General features: G+C 36.3%; 1 protein-coding gene, 1 long non-coding RNA gene and 1 pseudogene across 2 annotated transcripts; 1 reads left to right on the forward strand and 2 right to left on the reverse strand.

Annotated features, from left to right (window-relative positions):
* Window positions 1-1,296: 1,296 nt before the first annotated feature.
* Window positions 1,297-3,674, reverse strand: LOC114744281 (60S ribosomal protein L7-4-like; annotated as a pseudogene).
* Window positions 3,675-6,537: 2,863 nt separating this feature from the next.
* LOC114744283 (uncharacterized) lies at window positions 6,538-10,109 on the forward strand. Its single transcript, XR_003740080.1, has 2 exons — window positions 6,538-6,746; window positions 9,336-10,109. It is a non-coding gene; the product is annotated as an uncharacterized LOC114744283 (long non-coding RNA).
* LOC114744282 (30S ribosomal protein S16-2, chloroplastic/mitochondrial-like) lies at window positions 7,829-11,908 on the reverse strand. Its single transcript, XM_028932461.1, has 4 exons — window positions 11,603-11,908; window positions 8,662-8,707; window positions 8,217-8,413; window positions 7,829-8,125 (listed from the first exon to the last, which is right to left on the reverse strand). The coding sequence occupies exons 1-4, from the start codon at window positions 11,733-11,735 to the stop codon at window positions 8,079-8,081; spliced, it is 423 nt and encodes a 140-aa protein (XP_028788294.1). The 5' UTR covers window positions 11,736-11,908; the 3' UTR covers window positions 7,829-8,078.
* Window positions 11,909-22,240: the final 10,332 nt, after the last annotated feature.

A 22,240-nucleotide genomic window follows, 5' to 3' on the forward strand; every position in this document is an offset into this window, starting at 1 on the left:
TATCAGCCACTGAACATGAGTATCTTGTTCAATAAAAATTTAAACATCAATTTGTTATAGTATGAGAGACTAATTTCTCTAGTTAAATCTAATTTTATTGGTATATGTCTATATTGTTAATTGTTAAAGAGAGAGAGATTTGGACCATCCAAGACAGCGGCCCCGTGTATTGACAGAACAAGAGAAGACAACTGACTAGAATGATAAGGTGGGATCCCACCCACAAAAATGAAAGAGGATAGCTATAAAATACTCCTCCGGTAATTATAAGACCCAATTGACTTATTTGAGGAGATTAAGGAAGTAAGTTAAGTTGGTTATTTATAATAAATAAGTGTTGTCATTCCTAGAATATCCTTCCTAATTAAGTATATTGGCTAAAACTATCATTATTAGAAGGATTATCTTGGAAAAAAAATGCATAAATATAAGAGACAAAATGGATTGTGGTCTTATAATTAGGACCAAATAAAAAGTCAAATGGGGTCTTATAATAGGGACCGGAGGAGTAAAATGAAAGAGAAGATTTTCATTTCGTTCATCTGTTTATTCTCAATCCAGACACAAATAAAGGGAAAGAAAAGTCAAAATTGAACATAAATGATGGAGACTCATGACTTTTCTCATCCCTTACCTTATCTTCTCCACTCTTCATGACCAAAATATACCCTAAAGAAATTGTTTGAGATGGACAGTCAAGTAATTTACATACATAGAATTCATAACAAATTACACAATTACGTATAAATAGTGCAGCTACTCTGCGTATTGGATGACCCTAAAAAATGGATCTACTTAGCATAGAACCAACAACTGAAAATTGTACGTACTGTTTCAGTTTTCTCTAATAGGAATTTACATGGCCAAATTCTCGAAAGACGGCAAACAATCCCAAGAACCAGATCAACCTTTCATGACTAGTTTTCTTCTCTCCTTGTGCCCCAAGGGGGGGGGGGGAATAGCCCCCCTCCTATTCTTGCAACACAAGAAAAACAGACAACAGAGGTATGCAAGACAGTGGATTACAAATAGGCCTTTAGAGGGGGAAAAGAAAACCTCATCAGCTCAATTCTTAAAGCAAATAAACCTTGGATGCTTTATTCAATCAAAAGGTAAAAAGTCAATTTTAAAGAACTTAAAAGGACCACTCAGCCAATTTCGCTATGTGGACTATTCAATCATTAAACTGGAACGTCATCAAAATTTCAACATTACTATAGATAATAATCCGTCTAGAACCCCGCAAACAGAACTGACCTAACCTCAATATCATATATCTTTAGAGAAACCAAGACAAAAAACTAGTTCATCCTTCTAATGAGCTCATTAATATAATCTTCACGGTTGCCTGCATCACCCCCTTCAGCATAATGATTTCTTTTCTTCTTCAAACCACCTGGTGGAGCCCTTAGCTTGAAAGGCCACAGGAAGTTATTTGCCTCCCTGAAGTGAGGTCCAACAGTCATGATCTCGTGGATCAAATCTTCCAAACAAATAATGCCGTGTTGACCCAAACTCTGCAATTAAGCACCACGTTATAAAAGAAAAATGTTCAAGCATATACAGCACAGTTGACAACAAAAACACTTGCATATGCTAGACAATAAACCACTAACCTGTTCAATAATGGAGTTGTCAGTCAAAGGAATTCTCTGCTTGTTGACTTTCCCAAAGCCCCTCTTGTTAAATTAGGGTACCTAAAGTCAATTTGTTTATAATATGAGCCGTGATACAAGGAAAGATTCCAGAAAAACCTATTAAATAAATTAAAAACTTGGATACCCATAGGTAACATAAGGCTCAACCCTGTGCAGCATATTCATAGTGGCTTTGTTAACTTTGAGAAAAACACCATTAAATATATATCTGCAGATAGATAGACATATAGGTCCCGTTTAGTAGGAAGCATTGAAAATAAGGAATAGGGATTGAGATTGCAATTGAAAAAAATCATTAAAATAGTATTTAGCATAATTAATTACTTGTTATATGAGATTAGACAAACCCATAGGAGTGGGATTAGAGAATACCACTTTCTCCCATAATATTCCTCAATCCCACATACATGGATTTGGTTGATCCCATATTACAAACAATCTCTTATGTGAAACACTTTTTAATAGATTTTTTCAATACTAATTCTAATCCTTGTCCCTAATTTTTAATGTTTCCTAACAAATAGGATCATAAGGCTCAACTCTAGATTTTCTTGGAAATAAAATGTAAAACACATACGCATGAAATGAAGAGAATCACAAATAGGGGGATTTGAAGGCAAAGTGATAAGCAGACCAAGAAAGATGGCAAAAGAATGCAAGTTTATGTGTAAAGTTATATCATGTTTGTGCAAAACGCTAATAACATATGTAGAGCAAGCTTATACATATTTGAAATCAAACAATCTATCTAGTATTCGAGTATTTTCCGTTTACACTGAAAAAAAAGTCATATTCGAATGTATCAATATCATAACATGCATAGATATAAATAGGGTCATTAAGGAACTTTTTCATGCTTCTTTGTAAAACTAAGGAATCGTAGGTGGATCTAAGCACTACTTTTTCTATCCTTATTTGGGAATTAGTGTTTCACACAGGAAGTTCACATATAAATTGCCGACATAAGACACGCAACTCCTAAAACCTCCCAGCCTTCCTCTGGGAGGGAAAAAAATAAAAAATCTAATCATTACTTTAGGGTGAATTAAGATATAAAGCAGAAAACACAGTGAAATGGAGTTCAGATGTTTTGCAGCCATGAAATATTTGCTAAAATTATATAACATAGAAAGCTAGAAGTTCCACCAATCCGATGCTTCTAACTGTATTTCAGGGTTACCTGCCGCAGACGCAGGAGCTGCAAAATCTTCCTTGTTTTGGGATGCATAGAATTGATACTGGAATTCAAAATTTTCATTATCATCCGGTTCCTTCAGCGGCATCACAAGAACAAGATAGCATGAGAGAATGCTTATTTACCCATGGATCCTCATGATGAATAACAGCTTGGCTTCTGGGTCGACATAAAATCCACACTTAAGCTTTGCTTCACGGTTCAATCTAATCAACTCCTTTCGCTGAACATAAATTGCAATTAAGCCAATGCGTAAGCAGCTAGAAATGAACCAAAAAAACTCATGTTAAGCTCTGCAACGTAATTCTTATAAATTTTAACTTTACATGCCTGCTCGTCATATTCTTTTGTGTACTCTTTAGCCCTGTTGAAAATTAGTTTTCGTGTTTCAGATCTCTTTTTCTTGGCAGCTTCAAGCTCCTCCTTTTTGGCCAGAGCCCATTCCTTGTTTCTCTTCTGCTTTTTAAATACAGACTCAGGAATGTTGTGTAAACATTGCAATGTGTGTCAAATAAAGTCCCACATGGGAAAGATGAGAAGAAGACTAAGTGTATAAATGAGATCAAGCATCCTTGGAGGGATAAATGGGCTAAGAGGAAAGTAGGCCTCGTGCACACAACAACGGGTTATCAGGAGGGAAACGCAATTGAAAATTGGCGAGTTTGATCCTGGGAAGTGCCGCTACCTGTTACACCGAGGGGTTGCGGAATATCTCTCAAGGACAGTGTCCTTGTGACGCGACTCGAATCGACTTTTGCTGTTTTCCTTTGCTGCCGCCAACAAGGAACAACTACTCCAACTTTAACATCCTCTCCGCCCATGCTTTAGATTAAGAGGATAGAAAATTAAATGCAATGAACTAAGCAACAATCAGCTCACAGGACCATCAAAGTCAATGAAAAATTCATAGGTATCGAGTTTTCCATTTATTACAAAAGGCAATGTGAAACAACAAACACAAATCCCAGACATTACATTACAACAATTATAATCACCAACTAAACACAAAAACCATGCAAACCCACATCATACTATTCCATTGGTTAGAAGGGGCTTTTATAGCTAAAAATTGCAGGGGGAAAGAGAAAATAAATTTGCTTTCAAGACGGCATAGCCAGCTACAGAATTCACATCAGCTTGTTCGTATTGTCAAAATAAGATGCCCAATGAAGAATTGATAAATTAAAAGGAGAAAAAGTCCAAAATTTGAAGACTGTTCGAATGCCGGCAAATTTAACTGATAACAAAGTAAAGTCTTCTATTTTTGCGTTTACGCCTTGCCAAGTTTTGTTAGGGAGCCAAATGATGAAGCATAGAAGTGATACTAGCGACCGGTCCGATGGAAATATTTCGTTGAATTTAGAGCAGAAAGTTCTTCTTCACCAATCTATAGCTCATTATTTGGAGCTCCATGGCTTCTCAAAGACCTTGAAAAAATTTCGTACCAAAGCACAAATCGAGGTGGGTTTTACTACTCTCGCTGTAAATGTGGGAATTGGCTGAGTTGAACCAATAATAAAGTTTAAATTTTCGATCATGTAATAGAACTGAGAAAAAGGTGGTATTAGGGTGTTCCATTATATCACGTCAAAAAAAGAACGTAATACAGAGGAGTTCTTGAAGAATTGAAAATCAATGTTCTAGTAGCAGGTAACATATCCTGCTACAGAACATAACTCAGCGGCCAACCTCTACGACCTTACATTATAGTATTTGGTCTAACATGCTCAAATATGTCTAAAACACAATGCAGTTTTGAAAGATGACAATGTATATCACATGTTCGGTAGTTTTATTGGTTGGCCATTTTGTTGGTCCCTTGGCATTGGTTTAGTTTCCAGTAATCCAGATACTACTTTGGATCAAACAAGTTGTAGGTCATGGATGATGGCGGTGATTATTTCCCCTTATTATTTCATTCTAAGCTTTCTTTCAACGTGCTGCAGAGTGGCGCTCAAAATATGCTTGCTTTCATATCATGTAGCTCAATTTAAAAATCTGCTGGTCCAACAATCGAGTAGAAGGCGCAACATACATTTATAATATGCCGTTTCTTATAGCTCATAATATTACCAATGTGAACATTCGTTTTGAAGCTAAAGCAAAAGGGAATGATCTCTATGCTCAATGGGTTCGTTTTAAATTTCTGAAGTAAACATATGACGTTAAGAAGAAAAGCAACTAATTTTGATAACGGATGATATTTTATGCATGGCATAGAGGAATGTTGTATGTATAGGTTAGTAATATAGGATTTCTGTGCGTAGTTCCCTTTTATTTATGTTTCACTCCTTAGCATTCAGTGTAAAAAAAGCTTGTTTCTTGCTTGTTGCTTCTGTTGGCTAATGTTGTTGTTCCTGCTTGGTGTAGAAAGATAATCGCGATGGATCATTAGTTGATCTAGAAGAAATGTGTCTCAAATATTTAAAAATTAGGTATGAGAAGGAAACTCTGCATTGTGTTGTTTAGTAATTGTGAAGTTCGTGATAATTTCAAAATTGATTCTTGAAACTTGAAATGGTAGCATGAATTATAGTTACATGTCTCACTGTACTTTTATTCAAAAGGAATAACAAAAGGAGTCTTGTTTAACCTAGTAACTGCGAACTTATTGTTTATCTGCTGATTTGGCTTTCATGCTCTAGTTTAATGAGCCTCTATATCTCCAGAATTGAACACACATGATTGTTGATTGATTGAGAAGTCATGTGTGACTTTTAGATTACTTAATCAGTGTTTCTCAAGTCGTTTGTCAAAACTTGAAGGGTACAATCAACCTGAAAGTTCTGTTTATTCTCATTGAGGATTTGCCTCTAGCTGTTAGGTACATATCAGTTCTAGAAAGTGCCAATTTCACTTTCCCAATTATTGCTGCATTATTTGGCCTCTTTAAATCTATGCTATTGATTTCAAAGTATTCTTTGTGATTTAATTATCTATTAATTATCCTTTCATTTTTGTTTCCCACTTTTTTCTTTCTCCTTTTGGTAGTGAGGATGTCAAGGCAAATAACAGTAATCAGAAGGGGCAAGGTATGCTTAAAATCCATGTATATATCTGTTTCTGTAGGTTCATGGTCAATTTCTTCCTTTCTCATTGCTTGCCATGCAATCATCTCTCTTTTGCTTCCTAGACTTATAAATTAGATCGTTATATTGGCACTTCTACGTGAGGGGGGCAGATTGATATCCAATCCCACTCAATAAAGTTCAGCGATCCTGATGATGATGAATGACTGCACATACAAACAACTTGGAAAGGAAATTTTGTTTCATTATTGCTATTGGATGCCTTTCACACTGCCTTTTCCTGATCGTGTGGTCGTGAAACAATTCAATTCAGCAAGTAGAGCAATACTATTTCATCTTATTTATTTGGTAACACTGTAAAGTGGCACATCAATGGCATCTTGAACTGTACAAAAATATCTTCAACACAAACCTCTCTTGTAGAGGCTTCTGTTACATATTCATTATGTAGATTGGACGATTAGGGGAACTCTGTGTGTGTGTTAAGGGATTAAATATATATTAAATCTATTTATATTTATTATTATACTATTTGACGTTTTGATAGCCGCCAATAAACAACACAAAAGCTGAGAAAACGCAAAGGCGAAACCAAAGAATCCTATCGGCTCTATCAATACTGCAGTGATCCCTGAGAGGGAGGCGAGATCCTCGTCTCTAACCCTCTATGTGTTTGTGTTTTTGTTTGGTAACTGTTGCACAATTCGAAGAAGTAAAAAAGAGCACAAAAAATGGTGGTAAGGATTTGATTATCGAGGTTTGGGTACAAGAACAAGCCATTCTATCAAGTCATGGCTACCGATAGCAGATCCCCAAGAGATGGCAAGCACCTCGAAGTTCTAGGTTATTACAATCTCTTACTAGGTTCTCACTTCTCTCTTATTTCCCTTTCTGTTTGGAATTTCCATTTCGGTTTTTGTGTGAGAGAGGTAACTGCAGCATTCTTGTTTCTGTTTGAATTCTGAATTCTGAGAAAGTCGTCACTGTGAGGGAAATTTGAGATTCAAGGCAATTAGATTACCAAATGTTAGTTTGTTGGAAATAAAACTGTACAAGTTATTTGTATCTTTCTAGTAGTCAGAAATCAATAAGTATCTGCATTCTGCACAGAGCTGTTTTTCATATTCAATAGGATAGGTTATGATGTATTGACAGGTGCACGCAATGACACTAGCTCAATCAGATGTTTGCACTTTAAGTTAACCTTCACTTTCAAGTGGGAATGAGAATTTGAGTTATGGATGTCAATAGAATTTTATCAAAAAATGAAATTGTAATAGAAAGAGATAGCATACTCAAACCCAAGCAATATCTTTCTTGGTAGCGACAATGTTTGTTCCTTCCTTCTTTTTTGAATTTAGTACACTCTAGCCCCAGAGAATCAAGTGTCTAGTTATATATGTTAGTCTATAATCTGTTCTTTTTATTATTTAGCGATGAGAAAGTTCATAAACGGTTCTAATGATACCAAATTCCTATTTCATTTCCTTTTTTATCCTACTTTTCATTCCATAAAAAAAAAAAAACCCCATTTACCGATAGGATTAAGTTTAATAGAAGAAACTCGTCTCCCACAACATGATAAACAAAATTTTCTTGTTTATTAAAAGAAATATTCACATATAATACCTGACAGTGCTTTAAATAAAATTAACTACAATAAGAAAATATCTATGCATAGAGGGAAAAAAAAAAAATCCCCGCCAAGCCCAAAGGTCGGCACTGCCTACTAATTGACATTTCACTGACTAGTCCATTTAAATCTAAAATCTAACGACATATCAAAAATTAAACCCCAAATATCTCATGAACACTCCTTTAGTTTACTTTTGTTTTTAGAATTGCATTCACATTTACACTAAAGATTATCCTCCAAAATGCATCCTCAAGACAGAATCAAAATGCAGTACAGAAATAAGAAAACTAACAAGACGATATTCAGAATATAAGGATTACTAATCAGCTATTTTCCTTGCGGACCAAGCAAAAGTTCCAAAATACAAAAATATCAGGCATTTCACGATTTCATCACCAAGATTAACCATCAATTCACTTCCATAAACCAATCAAAATTCATATCATATCTGAGAAGGTGGAAATGCCATCTGACTTTTTCTCTGGCTTTAGATGACACGTTACAGATTCACAACCCTTTCCCAACAGGCACTTTCAACAAATAAATAGCAATTATTCTCTTCAGTTAACTGGTAAGCCGATTGAAAATACACATTCTCGTAATATACCTAGAATAGAAGGGTCAACAGAATTAGAAAAAAAAAAAAAACACTTAAAAAAACATAGTAAGGTTTTATGGAGTGGGGGTGTCATCTTCACCATCATCTTTATTGCTGTCATCTTTAACTGGCTTCTCTTGACTGAGGATACACCCAGTAAGAGCATCGACAGGGCGTGTATCACGTGATCCGCCTTTACGCCCCATGGCCACCATTGGCGGTGGCGGCAGTAACCCTGCTCGGAATAGTAGACGCTGTACAGGATCTGAAGGTTGGGCTCCAACAGAAAGCCAATACCTGAGAAAGAAGGCAAGAGAAGTTAATGCCGTAAGAATAATAACCTATATTTATGTTCCAAAGCCGGCCAAGGGGGAAAAAAAACATGTATGTTCCAAAGAATTCACTTAGATGAAGTATATTTGGCCAATCATATAGATAAAGATTGGGCTAATAGCCAATCAACTGAAAAAAACCAACATGCTCTTCTTAGCAATCACTTGAATCAACAATGATATGTGTATTGGGAACTAAATAAAAATACTTACTTTACTCTTTCGAAGTTTAGACCCATTCTTTTTGCATTATCTTGCCCTGTATAGAAGCAATGTAAGTTGAAAAGAATTAAATGGTATCATTAGAACCGTCTATGAACTTTCTCATCGCTAAATAATAAAGAGAACACATTATAGACTAACATATATAACTAGACACTTGCAGCAATTCTCTGGGACTAGAGTGTACTAAATTTAAAAAAGGAGAAAGGAACAGACATTGTCGCCACCAAGAAAGATATTGCCTGGGTTTGAGTATGCTATCTCTTTCCATTACAATTTCATTTTTTGATAAAATTCTATTGGCATTCATAACTCAGATTCTCATTCCCACTTGAAAGTGAAGGTTAACCCTATCAATACATCATAACCTATCCTAGTGGATACAAAAAATTCTGACCACTAGAAAGATACAAATAACTCGTAAAGTTTTATTTTCAGCAACGAATTTCTCTTCCTTTCTCACACTTTCTCAGAATCTATATACATAATAAATAAAAATCAAAAGCAAGCCGAGCCAATTTCCTATCCATAATGACTCCTCACTTATTTTCCTGTGCCATGAACAGTAATGGCTAAGTGAACAGTATCGGCTATTGCATGTGGCTCTGTGCTAGAATGAATTTCTTTGGTTTTAATTTTCTGATTTTCTCTCTCTTATTTCGTAGGAAAGGGTAAATATTGTCTCATCTCATCATATTTTTCAGTCCTTATAAAGAGTGTGTCAGCTCTTTTACACTTACTACATCTACTCATCTTAATATTTTCCCGTTTCAAATTCAAAATTGTTTCCTTTCCCCCTCATTTTCTTCTTTTCTTCACCAAACCTAACAAGGGAGGGGGGAGGAAATTTTCTGCATGAGTAATCTTTTTTGCATAGATGGGATAGGATTTCGCATATAACTTTCTCCCTCTCTTCTACATCGCTGGAAAAGAGGAGAATTAGTGGCTGTAAGAAGCTCCCTCTTTCAATCCAAGGATGCGAGGAGGCCAAGAATTTTAAGATCAACAGAGAGATCCGTTTCCTTCTTACACATCAGGTATGAATCTCCATAGGGTAAGGTCCTGTTTTTCTCATTAGAATCACTACATCATGTACATATCTTCATCTCTGTATTGGCTATTGTACATGCCATGTTTTGTGTCACCACACTGCTGCTTGGAGGCGCAATTACGTATCCATAATTTGGGCAAATATGATATTGTATTGCAATAATTCATTTTCAAGGACCTTATAACAATTCTGCTAAATGTTGTTTTATCTTTCATACTTCCTTTATTGTGTTCCACAGCTGGGATGCATATTGGTTAGTCTTTAATTATCTACCTGAGTTCATATCTAGCAGAATGTGGATGTCATAATTTTTTTAATCCTCTTTTTAAGTATAAGTTTGAGGCTATCATCTTCACTAGACTGCTAAAGGTATTGAGTATGGTATTGGGTAATATCTGCAAGGCAATATGTTAATTACTAAAGTTCATTTTCTTGGCAGTTGGCGATGTGCAGCTTTCCTGTGAGTTTCGTGTAAGAAAAAGATTTGTCCCATACCTTTTTATTCAGAGTTGACGTTAAGCAAAACCAATAGGTTTATCCTCAATTGAGGATAAGGTAATTATCAAAACTCAATGGTACTTACTCACTGGTTCCAATGTTGAACTTGGCAGTTGAAGGGAAGGGAGAAAGTGCAAATACAAAGCGAAACAAAGGATGGTCCTTGGTGTTCTTAGGCTGTGATTTCGAATTAAGACATCCATTGAATCAAGTTCTCCCTCTTGTCCATTTTGGCTCATTTCTCCCTTCTTTTTCTCATCATATATGAACGATAGACCAATGGATGTGAACAAAGTTGTTTTGTCCATAGTTTCAAATAGCTAAAAGTCACAAGCCAAAAACCATTACTAAAAACACAGTTGTTTTGTGGGGTTGAAATAATGAACGATGGGATCTCTAACTTCTTGCTCTAATTTCAGTATGGTAGAGTTGGAAATGGACAGCTTTCTTGGGGGATGTATTGAAGCAGAAATTTTTCTATACCTATTTCGTGAATCATGAAGTTTACCTAACTTTGCAACTTTGTTATTGACAAAACACAGTAGTTATTTATACAGTGGTCAAATGCGCTTTAGATGCAAGGGAAGATTTCAAGTGAAAAAATGCATAACAAGAATGCAAGTGAAAATAAGTGGTGCAGGGAGATTTATTTTGATATTTCTTTTAAACTGGTTAATTAATAGAACTCCTTTTTGATGGCTTTTATAGTTGGTATCTATATTTATTTTCCTCCATTTTGAATGTTTTACCTATTGGGCTAAATAATTCTTATGCTTTTATAGTTGGTATCTATATTTATTTTCCTCCATTTTGAATGTTTTACCTATTGGGCTAAATAATTCTTATGTCTCAAATATCACACGTTATCCAGATTCTTATGTTATAGAGTCACAATTCAGGAAGATATTAATAAATAAAAATAGATCCTTACACCAAATACAAGTAAATGAAAATATTGAACAAATAAATGATCCTCACACCAGATACTGCTAGGTACTATTTGAATTTGAACCAAATACTGTTTGAAAAGAAAATATGGTGCAAGGGAGCAGAATCTTATCTTCCATTATTAAAAAGACCGGTTTAACCAATTTAAAGACAGTCGGACTGAGTGTTTTGCTTCATGGCTAATTTTGTGGTTCAGATACTACTAAGAAAATTAAGGCCACAAGCCATACATATAATACATGTTAAGCTTAATGAAAGCATTAAAGTAAATTCATCCCGTGCATCGCACGGGGAGAGGAAACTCTAGTTCAAACAGAAAAAAGAATGCTGCGGTTAGCGAAATCCGATCACTCCAGCTAAAAACGAAACCTCCCTCACACAGACACCGAAATGGCAATTCCAAACAAAAAGGGGGAATAAGAGAGAAGTGAGAACCTGGTAAGGGATTGTAATAACCTAGAACTTCAAGGTGCTTGCCATCTCTCGGGGATCTGCTATCGGCAGCCATGACCCGATAGAATGGCTTGTTCTTGCACCCAAATCTTGATAATCGAATCCTTACCACCATTTTTCGTGCTCTGTTTTACTTCTTCAAATTGTGCAGGGTTGGCGACGAGGCAGGGCTGTTGGCGACGAGGCAGGGCTGGCGACGACGCGACGAGGATCCCGCCTCTCTCTCAGAGATCACTTCAGCATTCACAGAGCCGAGCCGATAGGGTTTTGAGTTTTCCTTAGACGCGGCTTCTCTCCTTCTCCCTCACCATCCGCCGCCCTCCTCTACCTTTGATACTGCGCCGTTTTGAGTGAAAGCCCGGGGTGAGTGCCCTTTTTTTTTTTTTTTCAAATCTAATACCTTAAAAATACTTTTCCAGTGTCAATCCTAAATTAATTTTTTTTTGACCAGCAACAATCCTAAATTAATTGTTAATGCACTCAGCAAGGTAAAATATTTTTTTTTAGTAACACTCAATATTTAACACCCAGCGTTTTAAGATGTTTCTTAGTAACACTTGGTATTGTAAAATAATTTTTGGTCCACTTAGTAGGTTAAAATATTTTTTTTAGTAACATCTTTTATGCAATATCCAACATGCTGCGGTACTTTTAGAAGTATCAAGTATCTTGAACTAAATTTTAGTGACCATAAAATATTATATGAAAAATTACTTTAAGATACTAAATACTATTAAAAAATATTTTAAGATGTTGGGTATATTAAATATTAATTTATGATATTAGGTGTTATTAGAAAAATACTGTAATACGATGGATATTACTGAAAAATTTTTGGGATTTGGATGCTATTAAAAAATACTTTAGGATACTAAAAGTTAGATATTGAGTACTATTAGAAAAATATTTTAGAGTGGTAAGTGTATTAAAAATTCATTTAGGATACTCAATAATACTGAAAATTTTTTTATGGTAGTGAATTTTTTTAAAATATAGAAAAGCACTCACTCTCCCTTGTTTTTCACTCAAAACGCTGCAGCTTTTGACGGTAGAGGAGGGGGGCGGATGCCAAGGGAAAAGGATAGAAGCAGCATCCGTTTTCCTTTCCGTTCACTCAGTTTTGTATCATTTATTTATTTTTATTTTTTTTTTAGTAAAAGGGGAAAATGTATTAATAGCAAATATTTACAAAGACAAGGTCAACTAGGCAGTAGAGTTGACAGGATTAAGTTGCTCTTCTGCCTTAATGACGTACTGGTTTAAGTTTTGAGATGAGTAAATAATAGAATCAGGGGTTGAGGGTTCATTACAAGAAATAGTCCTATTTCTATTATCCCAAAGTTTCCAAATTAGAATTCCCTTTTTATCATTTATTAGAAGCTATTAAAATGACAATCAAAGAATACAATGATAAATGTCAACAGATTAAAGTATATATTTAGTTTTTTAAGTTTATATAAAATTTTAATTTAATTCGTTTATTTTAAAAAACATACATTTGGTCCTTCAATCCTAAAATTATTATTTTTAAATGATTATTTTTTTAATAGTGATGATTGTTCTGAAAATTAAAATTTAATAATATTTTATCAACATTTAATATATAAATAGTATCATTTTTTGTTAATAATTTGAGGGGTAATATTAAAAGACTAAATGTATACTTTAACATATATAAATAAGAAAACTGAAACCCATACCAAAACTCCAAGGGAAAATTACAATTAAGTTTCAAAAAAAAATACACTAACAAGTCTTAATAATAACTTAAGCAGCATGTGATGACGAGTTTCTGAGTTGGCAACATTTTTTTTTGTAAATTTTCTTGTACATAAAGATTGCGGGTCTAACTCTACGTATGTGCATGTCCTTCTAATTGAAAAAATATCAATATTCAACAAATATAATGCTTTGTTAAACAAAAAAAATTATATATAATGTAAATGTGTGCTCCTATTTTACGAGTCATAGTGTTGAATCACTAAGAAATATCATTATGTGTATTAAATTAATATAAAATCACAATATTTATCTGTAATAAACACAACTTATCTCAAAATCTATATGAACATATGGAAATCACACTAGTTAGCTGGTAAAAATAATAAAATTATAATGCTCATAATATAAGATTGCAAATGGCAATCTCAACAAATGTTTTTCTACTTGCATACAGATATCCGCCTATTAGAATACTATAATTATAATTATCAATTTCAAAAGGATCATTGTTCTGGAGAATCAAAATGTTAATAATTCCCCTACAATAAAAAGTGACAAGCATCAACTCCCAAACAAAAAATGTTATCTTTCTCCCCTTAAGTTGGATTTTAATGAGTAAAAAATAAAGACAAGATGTATGAGTCAGCAAATGACTCATAGATTGTTCACATAAATTTAATCTCTCCTCTTTTTGCAGCAAGATTCTCGTTCCTACTCATCCAATTATCATTTGACTCGTTTTAACATTTAATGTATATTTACAAAATTTTTCTATCCAATAACAAAGCAATCAACGTCAACTTCACTTTCAGGAAGACGATGAGTATAATGTCAGCACCAAGCTTTTTGACTTGCCGGGCAGCAGCACAAAGCGGCTTTCATTGTATTGTATCATATCATTTCTCCTTTTCATTGGAATCTTGGGAGGATCTGTTGAACAGTAGCAAAACCATCGCCTTTCTTTTTGTCTTTTGAAAAATTCAAAACAAGCAGAATAATTTGATTTCCTTACCATGACAAAATGCTTACGCGGGCGGGCGTGTGTGTAATAAAAGCACTTGAATAGTTAAAAGTTGGATGTTGCTTGGGCTTAATCATACTGGCTTCATAGATAACCAGGCCCAAACTGAGAAAATGCTAAGAAGATTGACTTGACAATATTAATATGAATCTATCCATGGGTTCATGTACTTTCTGTCACCAAGCATCCCATTCATTTGATTTGACATTTACAGTATGAAACACACACTCACAGAATTCCCCTAATCCTCCAATCTACATAATGAATATGTAACAGAAGCCTCTACAAGAGAGGTTTGTGTTGAAGATATTTTTGTACAGTTCAAGATGCCATTGATGTGCCACTTTACAGTGTTACCAAATAAATAAGATGAAATAGTATTGCTCTACTTGCTGAATTGAATTGTTTCACGACCACACGATCAGGAAAAGGCAGTGTGAAAGGCATCCAATAGCAATAATGAAACAAAATTTCCTTTCCAAGTTGTTTGTATGTGCAGTCATTCATCATCATCAGATCGCTGAACTTTATTGAGTGGGATTGGATATCAATTTGCCCCCCTCTGTATGTCCCACGTTTTTTCTTGGTCTTCTCATGACGAAAGTCCCTGTGCGAGTCAATAACAGGTACAAAGGAAATTCAGACTGAAGAAAAAGTTATTGTTATTCAAATTAGTTCATAAGTATCTTACATCCGCCACACTTACCTTCCCCTAACTTGGCCAAGAATTTCCTCTGCTTTTGCGCCATAACCGCTCTACGCTCCATCCTGAAGACATACATAATCACATAATTGTATTAAAATACATAGCAGACAGTGGAAAGGGTATCAGGTTATTATACCTTTGCCCAGTAAGAGTTATCCTGAATTCTCTCATCAGCAAATACTACTTCATCTGCCTTTACTCGTTGAAATGCCTTCCCTACTTTTGGCTGAAATTAAAGGTATCAGAACCAATTATAATAAACATCTAGCTTCAGCAGTGCTATTGGAATTAAAAATTCTATTGAAATGACAAGCAGCGATGTGAAAGACCTCTATCAAGACAAGGAAATAAAATTATACTCGAGTAAGGGAAGAGAACAGAGGACATCTATGCAAAAAGTAGTGGGATTTATGATAAATCTTTAGCTCCAGCTGTGTTACTGGAATCACACATATGAAAAGTAATGATATTCGGGCATACCTGAAGTGTCGAGTAATCTCAGATTAGGTAGCCACGCGCGGAATTCCGATCACAGCAATGGAATGGGAATCAACGTTCACAGCAAATGCACTTTTGTGTTGGAGGAGGAGAGAGATGCAGGCGGGAAGAATAAAACCGGTTGAATGAATCAGTTTATTTTAAACTGATCCTATCTTTGAAAAATAAAACTACCGCCCCGTCTGTCCTTATCCATATTTTGAAGGAAAAATTGCAAATAACCATTTAAGACCCACAGGTTATGTTATTTGCATTAGAGCCCCAAATTTAATGGGCTTGGGCCCAATCCACCAAGGGTGGACTGGCCCATTTTCCTACATCTCCCACTCACACTTGGTGGATTAGGTGTCAAGGGTCTCATCTCTTCGCCTCCCCTTAGTTTCATACTCAGTGCTTTGCCGTGACCGCGTGGGCATGACGTCTTCATTTAGGTGCCTGTACTAGAAATCCTTTTATAGGACCAGCACAAGTTACCTTCTCCTTTCGTGTAGCGTGAATTTTAAAATTATGCCTCAGATGTCCTAGATTTACTTATATACACTTTTTCATGGTAAATCTAATCCCTCTCGAGTCAAAAGTTGACTCAGATTACCTTTCTCTTATGTCTAGTATCCACACTTACGACCACAAAATTTCATAAGGGACATGTCACAGACACTAGCATAGGTGTGTATATCACAGTCAATCTTCCTTTTGCCCAAATATCACTTTGAAATGAATCAGTCGCTTTCTTAGCATACTACCTTAGATCGCATCAATCATGACCATAGGACATATGCCAAAGTAGCAGTCACTGAAACATATCTTCATGATATTGTCAAAGTCAAAGGACACCAATAGGAGGATAATTCCTCCCTGGGACTCACACAGCAATGAAGTAGGGATCTTTCACTTGCTTCCCTTTTGCGGTTCTTTCAGCACATGTGGTATGAAACACATGCTACGGTGTTACTCTTTTACTATAAGAGCGTATGTCGATTTAGATTTATTATTAACACCGTACAGACTTAGGTCCAGACACACTCAGTATCTAAACTCAAATTCTTCAATTCTGCTCATTGTTATGACGTCGACGTTGAAGAGTTTGTTGTCTGGCTACAGGTATTATGGAAGTGGGATTCCAAACTTCGATCCAACTTTATCAACGTGGATCTCATCTTGACTTGCTACACTTTAGTCAAGGCGACATAAAGTTTGTGTTTCTTCTCTACCATATCAGCATTCATTGCTGCTTTACTGGTGAACACAAATGTCTCATCTTTGTTCACTCCACATGAGTGTCAAAGGCGGTTGCCCGTGTGAGAGAGTCAACCTTTTTAACCTGTACGACATACTAGACATTGTATACTTTCGGACAAACACATAAAGTGATAACGAAATACAATTTCATTAATGAAGCGTTCATATTACACTTTACGTATGCCAAGGGCTTGTACATGTTCTTTAAAAACTTTTTCGCCTATTGGCTTTGTCAGAGGATCTGCTACCATACATTTGGTTGAAATATATTGTACAGTAACAATCTTTTGTGCTATGTAATCTCTAACAAAATTATACTTGATGTCAATATGCTTGGTTTTGCTGTGATACTTAGGATCTTTAGTATAGGCTATGGCTGCAGTATTGTCACAGTATACCATCACTGGACTGGTACTCTCGTTTCCAAATCCAAGGTGTTCTATAAATCTCTTCAGCCATAAAGCCTCTTGCACTGCTGCAGTGCAAGCCACAAACTCAGCTTCCATCGAATGTAAGGCAATGCACGTTTGCTTCTTGCTACTCCAACATATGGCGCCATTGTTGAGTAAGAAGGTATAACCTGAAGTTGACCTTCGTTCTTCTTCATCTCCGCCTACATCAGCATCGGAGTACCCAACAAGACGCAGGTCACCTCCTTCGTAGCACAGTGCATAATTGGAAGTTCCCTTTAAGTACCTCAAGATCCTCTTCACTGCTTTCCAATGCTTTTCACCGGGGTTAGACTGGAATCTGCTCACCAGTCCCACTGCATAACAGATGTCTGGTCTTGTACACATCATTGCGTACATCAGACTACCAACAGCACTGGCATATGGAACTCTTTCCATCTTCTTTTTATCAGATTCGGTTTTGGGACACATGTCAGAACTCAAAGCCACTCCAGTGGCAACGGGTGTACTCATGGGATTGCAGTCTTTCATGTTAAATCGCTCAAGAATCTTGTTGATATAATTCTCTTGTGAAAGAGAGAGGATTCGTTTTGAACGATTTCTTTGGATCTTAACTCCAAGTATGTACTCTGCTTCACCCATGTCTTTCATTTCAAAATTCGACGAAAGCCATTCTTTAATAGCCACCACCGAATCTAGACTATTTCCGGCTAATAGTATATCGTCTACATATAAGGATAATATGACAAAATTACCCTCAAACCGCTTAATGTAGACGCAGTGGTCTTCCTCTATCATTTGGAAGTCATATGAGGTTATCGCTTTGTGAAACCTCAAATACCACTGTCTGGATGACTGCTTCAATCCATAAATGGACCTTTTGAGTTTACAAACTTTATTTTCTTTTCCTTTTTCAATGAAACCTAATGGTTGTTCCATATAGATTTCTTCATCCAGATCACCATTCAGAAATGCGGTTTTTACATCCATCTGATGTAATTCTAGATCTAAACTGTTTACTATTGCCAAAATAAGTCTAATAGAATTGAAACGCACAACAGGTGAGAACGTATCTTCGTAATCTATTCCTTCCTGTTGCGTGTACCCCTTTGCCACTAATCGAGCCTTGTATTTGTCAATTGATCCATCCACTTTTCTTTTAATTTTGAGAACCCACTTGTTCCCAATGGCTTTACGCCCTTTTGGAAGATCAACTAACACCCAAACTTGGTTCTTGTTCATTGAGTCCATTTCTTCTTCCATAGCTTTCATCCATTCATCTTTCGCAGGACCTGACAAGGCTTCTCGTACAGAACGGGGCTCATCATCCCCTTCTGGAGTAACTAAGAGAGATTCGCCTTCTATTTGAAAGCGTCTTTTGGGAACACTTTCCCTGTTACTCCTTCTGACGGGAGCTTTTTGCTTATCTTTCTTTCTTTGTTCAGGTCTTGGTGTTGACCTTTCTTGGCTCCCACTCAGATTGACACACCTAGACGATTCTGGTTTGTCAATTTGTTCTGTACTGTCTTGTTCCTGTGTTCATAAAGAGAAACGGTACGGTCAACATCTCCTCTATTAGGAAATTCAGTCTCAATGAATATTACATCTCTTGATTCTATTTCAGTCACGGTTCCATCTTCGTTTTCACCTATGAAAACGTATCCCTTTGATTGTTCAGAGTACCTTATGAAGATACATTTCTTTCCTCGGGGACCCAACTTCCCATGCTTATGAGAAGCATCATGGATATACGCCGCTGACCCCCAGGGTCTCAAGATGCTTAGATCTGGTTTGCGTTTTGTCCATAACTCGTAGGGTGTGGAAGCGACTGATTTTGAGGGTACACGGTTAAGTATGAAGGTTGCCGTTAACAAAGCATCACCCCAATAAGAAATTGGCAGGTTTGCTTGAGCCATCATTGACCTAACCATGTCTAAAAGAGTTCTGTTTCTTCTTTCAGCAACCCCATTTTGTTGTGGAGTGCCAGGGATAGTCAGTTGTCTGATTATCCCTTTTTCTTCACAGAGCTGTTTGAATTGATCAGATAAATATTCACGACCTCGATCAGTTCGTAATGCTTTAATTTTACTGTCCATTTGATTCTCTACCTCATTTATGTATCGTCTAAAGCACTCAAGAGCTTCAGACTTATGCGAGATCAAATAGACATGACCATATCGTGAAAAATCGTCAATAAAGGTAATAAAATACCAAGCTCCGTGTCTTGCCCTCACACTCATTGGACCGCAAATATCAGAATGGATTAATTGCAATGGAGTTTCAGCCCTTTTTCCCTTACCGAAAGGCTTTCTTGTTGCCTTACCAGCTAGACAATTCTCACATAGTGACATTTCCATATTGGGAATGGCACCCAACAATCCTTCTTTTGCTAGTTTAATCATTCTATTTTGATTAATGTGTCCTAGTCTAGCATGCCAGGTGTTTATGTCAATGTTATTCGAAGAAACAGCAAAGCATTCATTACTATTGAAATCACCAACAATATCTAAAACAAAGAACTTCTTAAACAGGAAAGCTGAACCATAAAGAACAGAGTTGCTAAAAATGTCTGCAACTTTACCATGAAAGTTTACATTAAACCCAAATTCTAACAGACACAATACAGAAACCAAGTTCCGCCGGATGTCAGGAGCATAAAGTACATCATGGAGTATCAAGGTCTTCCCACCACGCAAAGTAAATTTGCAGGTGCCCAAACCTTTAACCTCGATCCTCGCGTTGTTCCCAACGTAAAGCCACTTGCTTTGATACGGCAACCGACGGTACTCGATAAAGGATCCTCGATCCCTGGTTACGTGGTCTGTGGAGCCTGAGTCTATAATCCAAGAAGAAGAAACAGGTTCTGTTAGAAAAACAGTACTAGAAACATATGAAACATGTGAATTCACATAATCCACTAATACCTTTTCGCTCTCAGCCTGTTTTGAACAGTCACGTGCGAAATGGCCCATTCTCTGGCAGGCGAAGCATTTGACCTTCTTCAGGTCTAGCTTCTTCTTCCCACCTTTCTTTCCCTTCTTCTTGAATTGCTTCTTTCCTTTTTTGGATTGAGGACCACCCTTCTTCCCTTTCTTTTGAAACTTCTTGCCCTTCTTGGAATCGGGCCTTGATTGGGAAGTACCGGCATCCTCGGTGTAATAAGCTTGTCCAGAGGTCTTGTAAGCCTCTAAACGTTCATCCTCCAGCTCCAAGTGTTTGGCTACATCGTTAAAAGTAACGATGTTTTCATTATGGGTCAGGTTGACTTTCATGTGTTCCCAGCTAGCAGGAAGCGATCTGATAACAGCCTGTACTTGCTGTTCATCAGACAGGACATGGCCTGCTTCCTTAAGTTCTCTGATCATGTTGGCCATCTCTCTCAAATGTTGTTTCATTGGATTGTTTGGCTTGAGCTTATAGGTGTCGAACTTAATCGTCAACCTTCTAAGTTTAGTGGTAGAAGTACCACCAAACTTGTCCTTTAACGCTATCCACATAGCCTGTGCAGTTTTGTGCCTCTCAAACTCGCACATAATGTCATCAGCCATGGCACTCAGAAGCGTAATTCTTGCTATGCTGTTTTTCTTCTTCCACACTAGGTAAGCCTCTTGGTCTCTCCTATGTTGGGCCGTATTCCCAGCTTCAGGTTCGACCATTGCAGTGGTTAAAGGTTCAACCGCATCTTGTTCCTCCAAGATGTATTGAACCTTTCGGTGCCATATGTCCCAGTTATCCCCGTTGAGCTTTTCTCCCTTATTAAGCTCAGCAATTATGTTCTTGGTTGCCATTTTCAGTTCTGAAGCAAATTTATCCCACATTATTCTACGTTCTCTCTAAAAGAGACGTACCATAGAACATCTTAGTTATATATAGCACAGCGAAGTGTACAATGTCTTGTACTTATATCATCCTTGATCAGAAAGTAATGTTGCTGCAAGATCCATGATCAAGAGCATACGTTTGTACCTCCCATCACACAGATACAAGCAACAAACATTATTTCCTATCAAGGATTTTATATAAGCACTTCAAAGAAAAATTATGACTCTTAGAAGTCTTATCTTCTAAAAGCTCCCACTTATAAAAAGCATACACATACTATTCACAAGATAATCATATAACAACAATTCAAGTAATTTCATTAAATGAAACAACATATTTAGTCTGTTTACAATGCATGAAACCATAAAAAAAATTTAATACAACAATATTAATAAAGCATATGTAAATATTACATTATTTGATATGCACATAAAGGTAATCAAGCATTGCTTTCCTTAGGCTCCTAAGTTTGCGTTTTTTGTTCATAAAGGAGGATACTAGCTCTATGGCCCAAATCCAGTAAGATTTTCTTATGGGTTTGCCTTTAGGTCCGCCTCTAACCCTTATTGCTCTTATGTACTCCATTATGACTTTAAGGTAGAATTCTGTATTCTTCTTATCGGTCATGTATTGGGTGTAATTGGCGAGCACGCCATTGATTCCTTTTATGTTTGTCAGTTTTGCTGCATCTCTCTCAGCTATACTCATAGCTAATGCGGGGGTCAAAGGTTGGTTCACCTCTTCTCCTTCCTCAACTTCAATTTCATTAGGGAGATCCAGTGAATCTTTATAGACTAATTGAGGTTCGATAGAGAGAGGTTCAGTGGGGAACATAGTTTCCGACTCAGGTCCGGAAGCCACTAACTCCTCTGGGTCTTCTTGAGGAACCTCTTCAGGGTCCTCCTCAGGATCCTCATCCTCAGGTTCATATTCTGGAATTCATCACCTAGAAATGAGTATTCCAATGAACCATGATTAGGTATTTTCAGTGCTACTAGAAGCCTCTTGCTCCATTTTCACCTAGAACAAAATAATATAAATTATTTTGAATATTCTGGAATTTTTTTATCCACTAAAAACACCAGAAAATGCACTAAAATACTCATAAATGGATCCTAAATTGTCTCTAAAATTATCAAATTATAAATTAAAATGAAGATCCTAATTTTAGGGATTTTTAGAGACAAACCACACCCCAATTG

The sequence above is a fragment of the Neltuma alba genome, unplaced genomic scaffold (genome assembly GCF_004799145.2).
Source record: "Neltuma alba isolate B1F8T4 unplaced genomic scaffold, ASM479914v2 tig00004320_pilon, whole genome shotgun sequence".
Lineage (NCBI taxonomy): Eukaryota > Viridiplantae > Streptophyta > Magnoliopsida > Fabales > Fabaceae > Neltuma > Neltuma alba.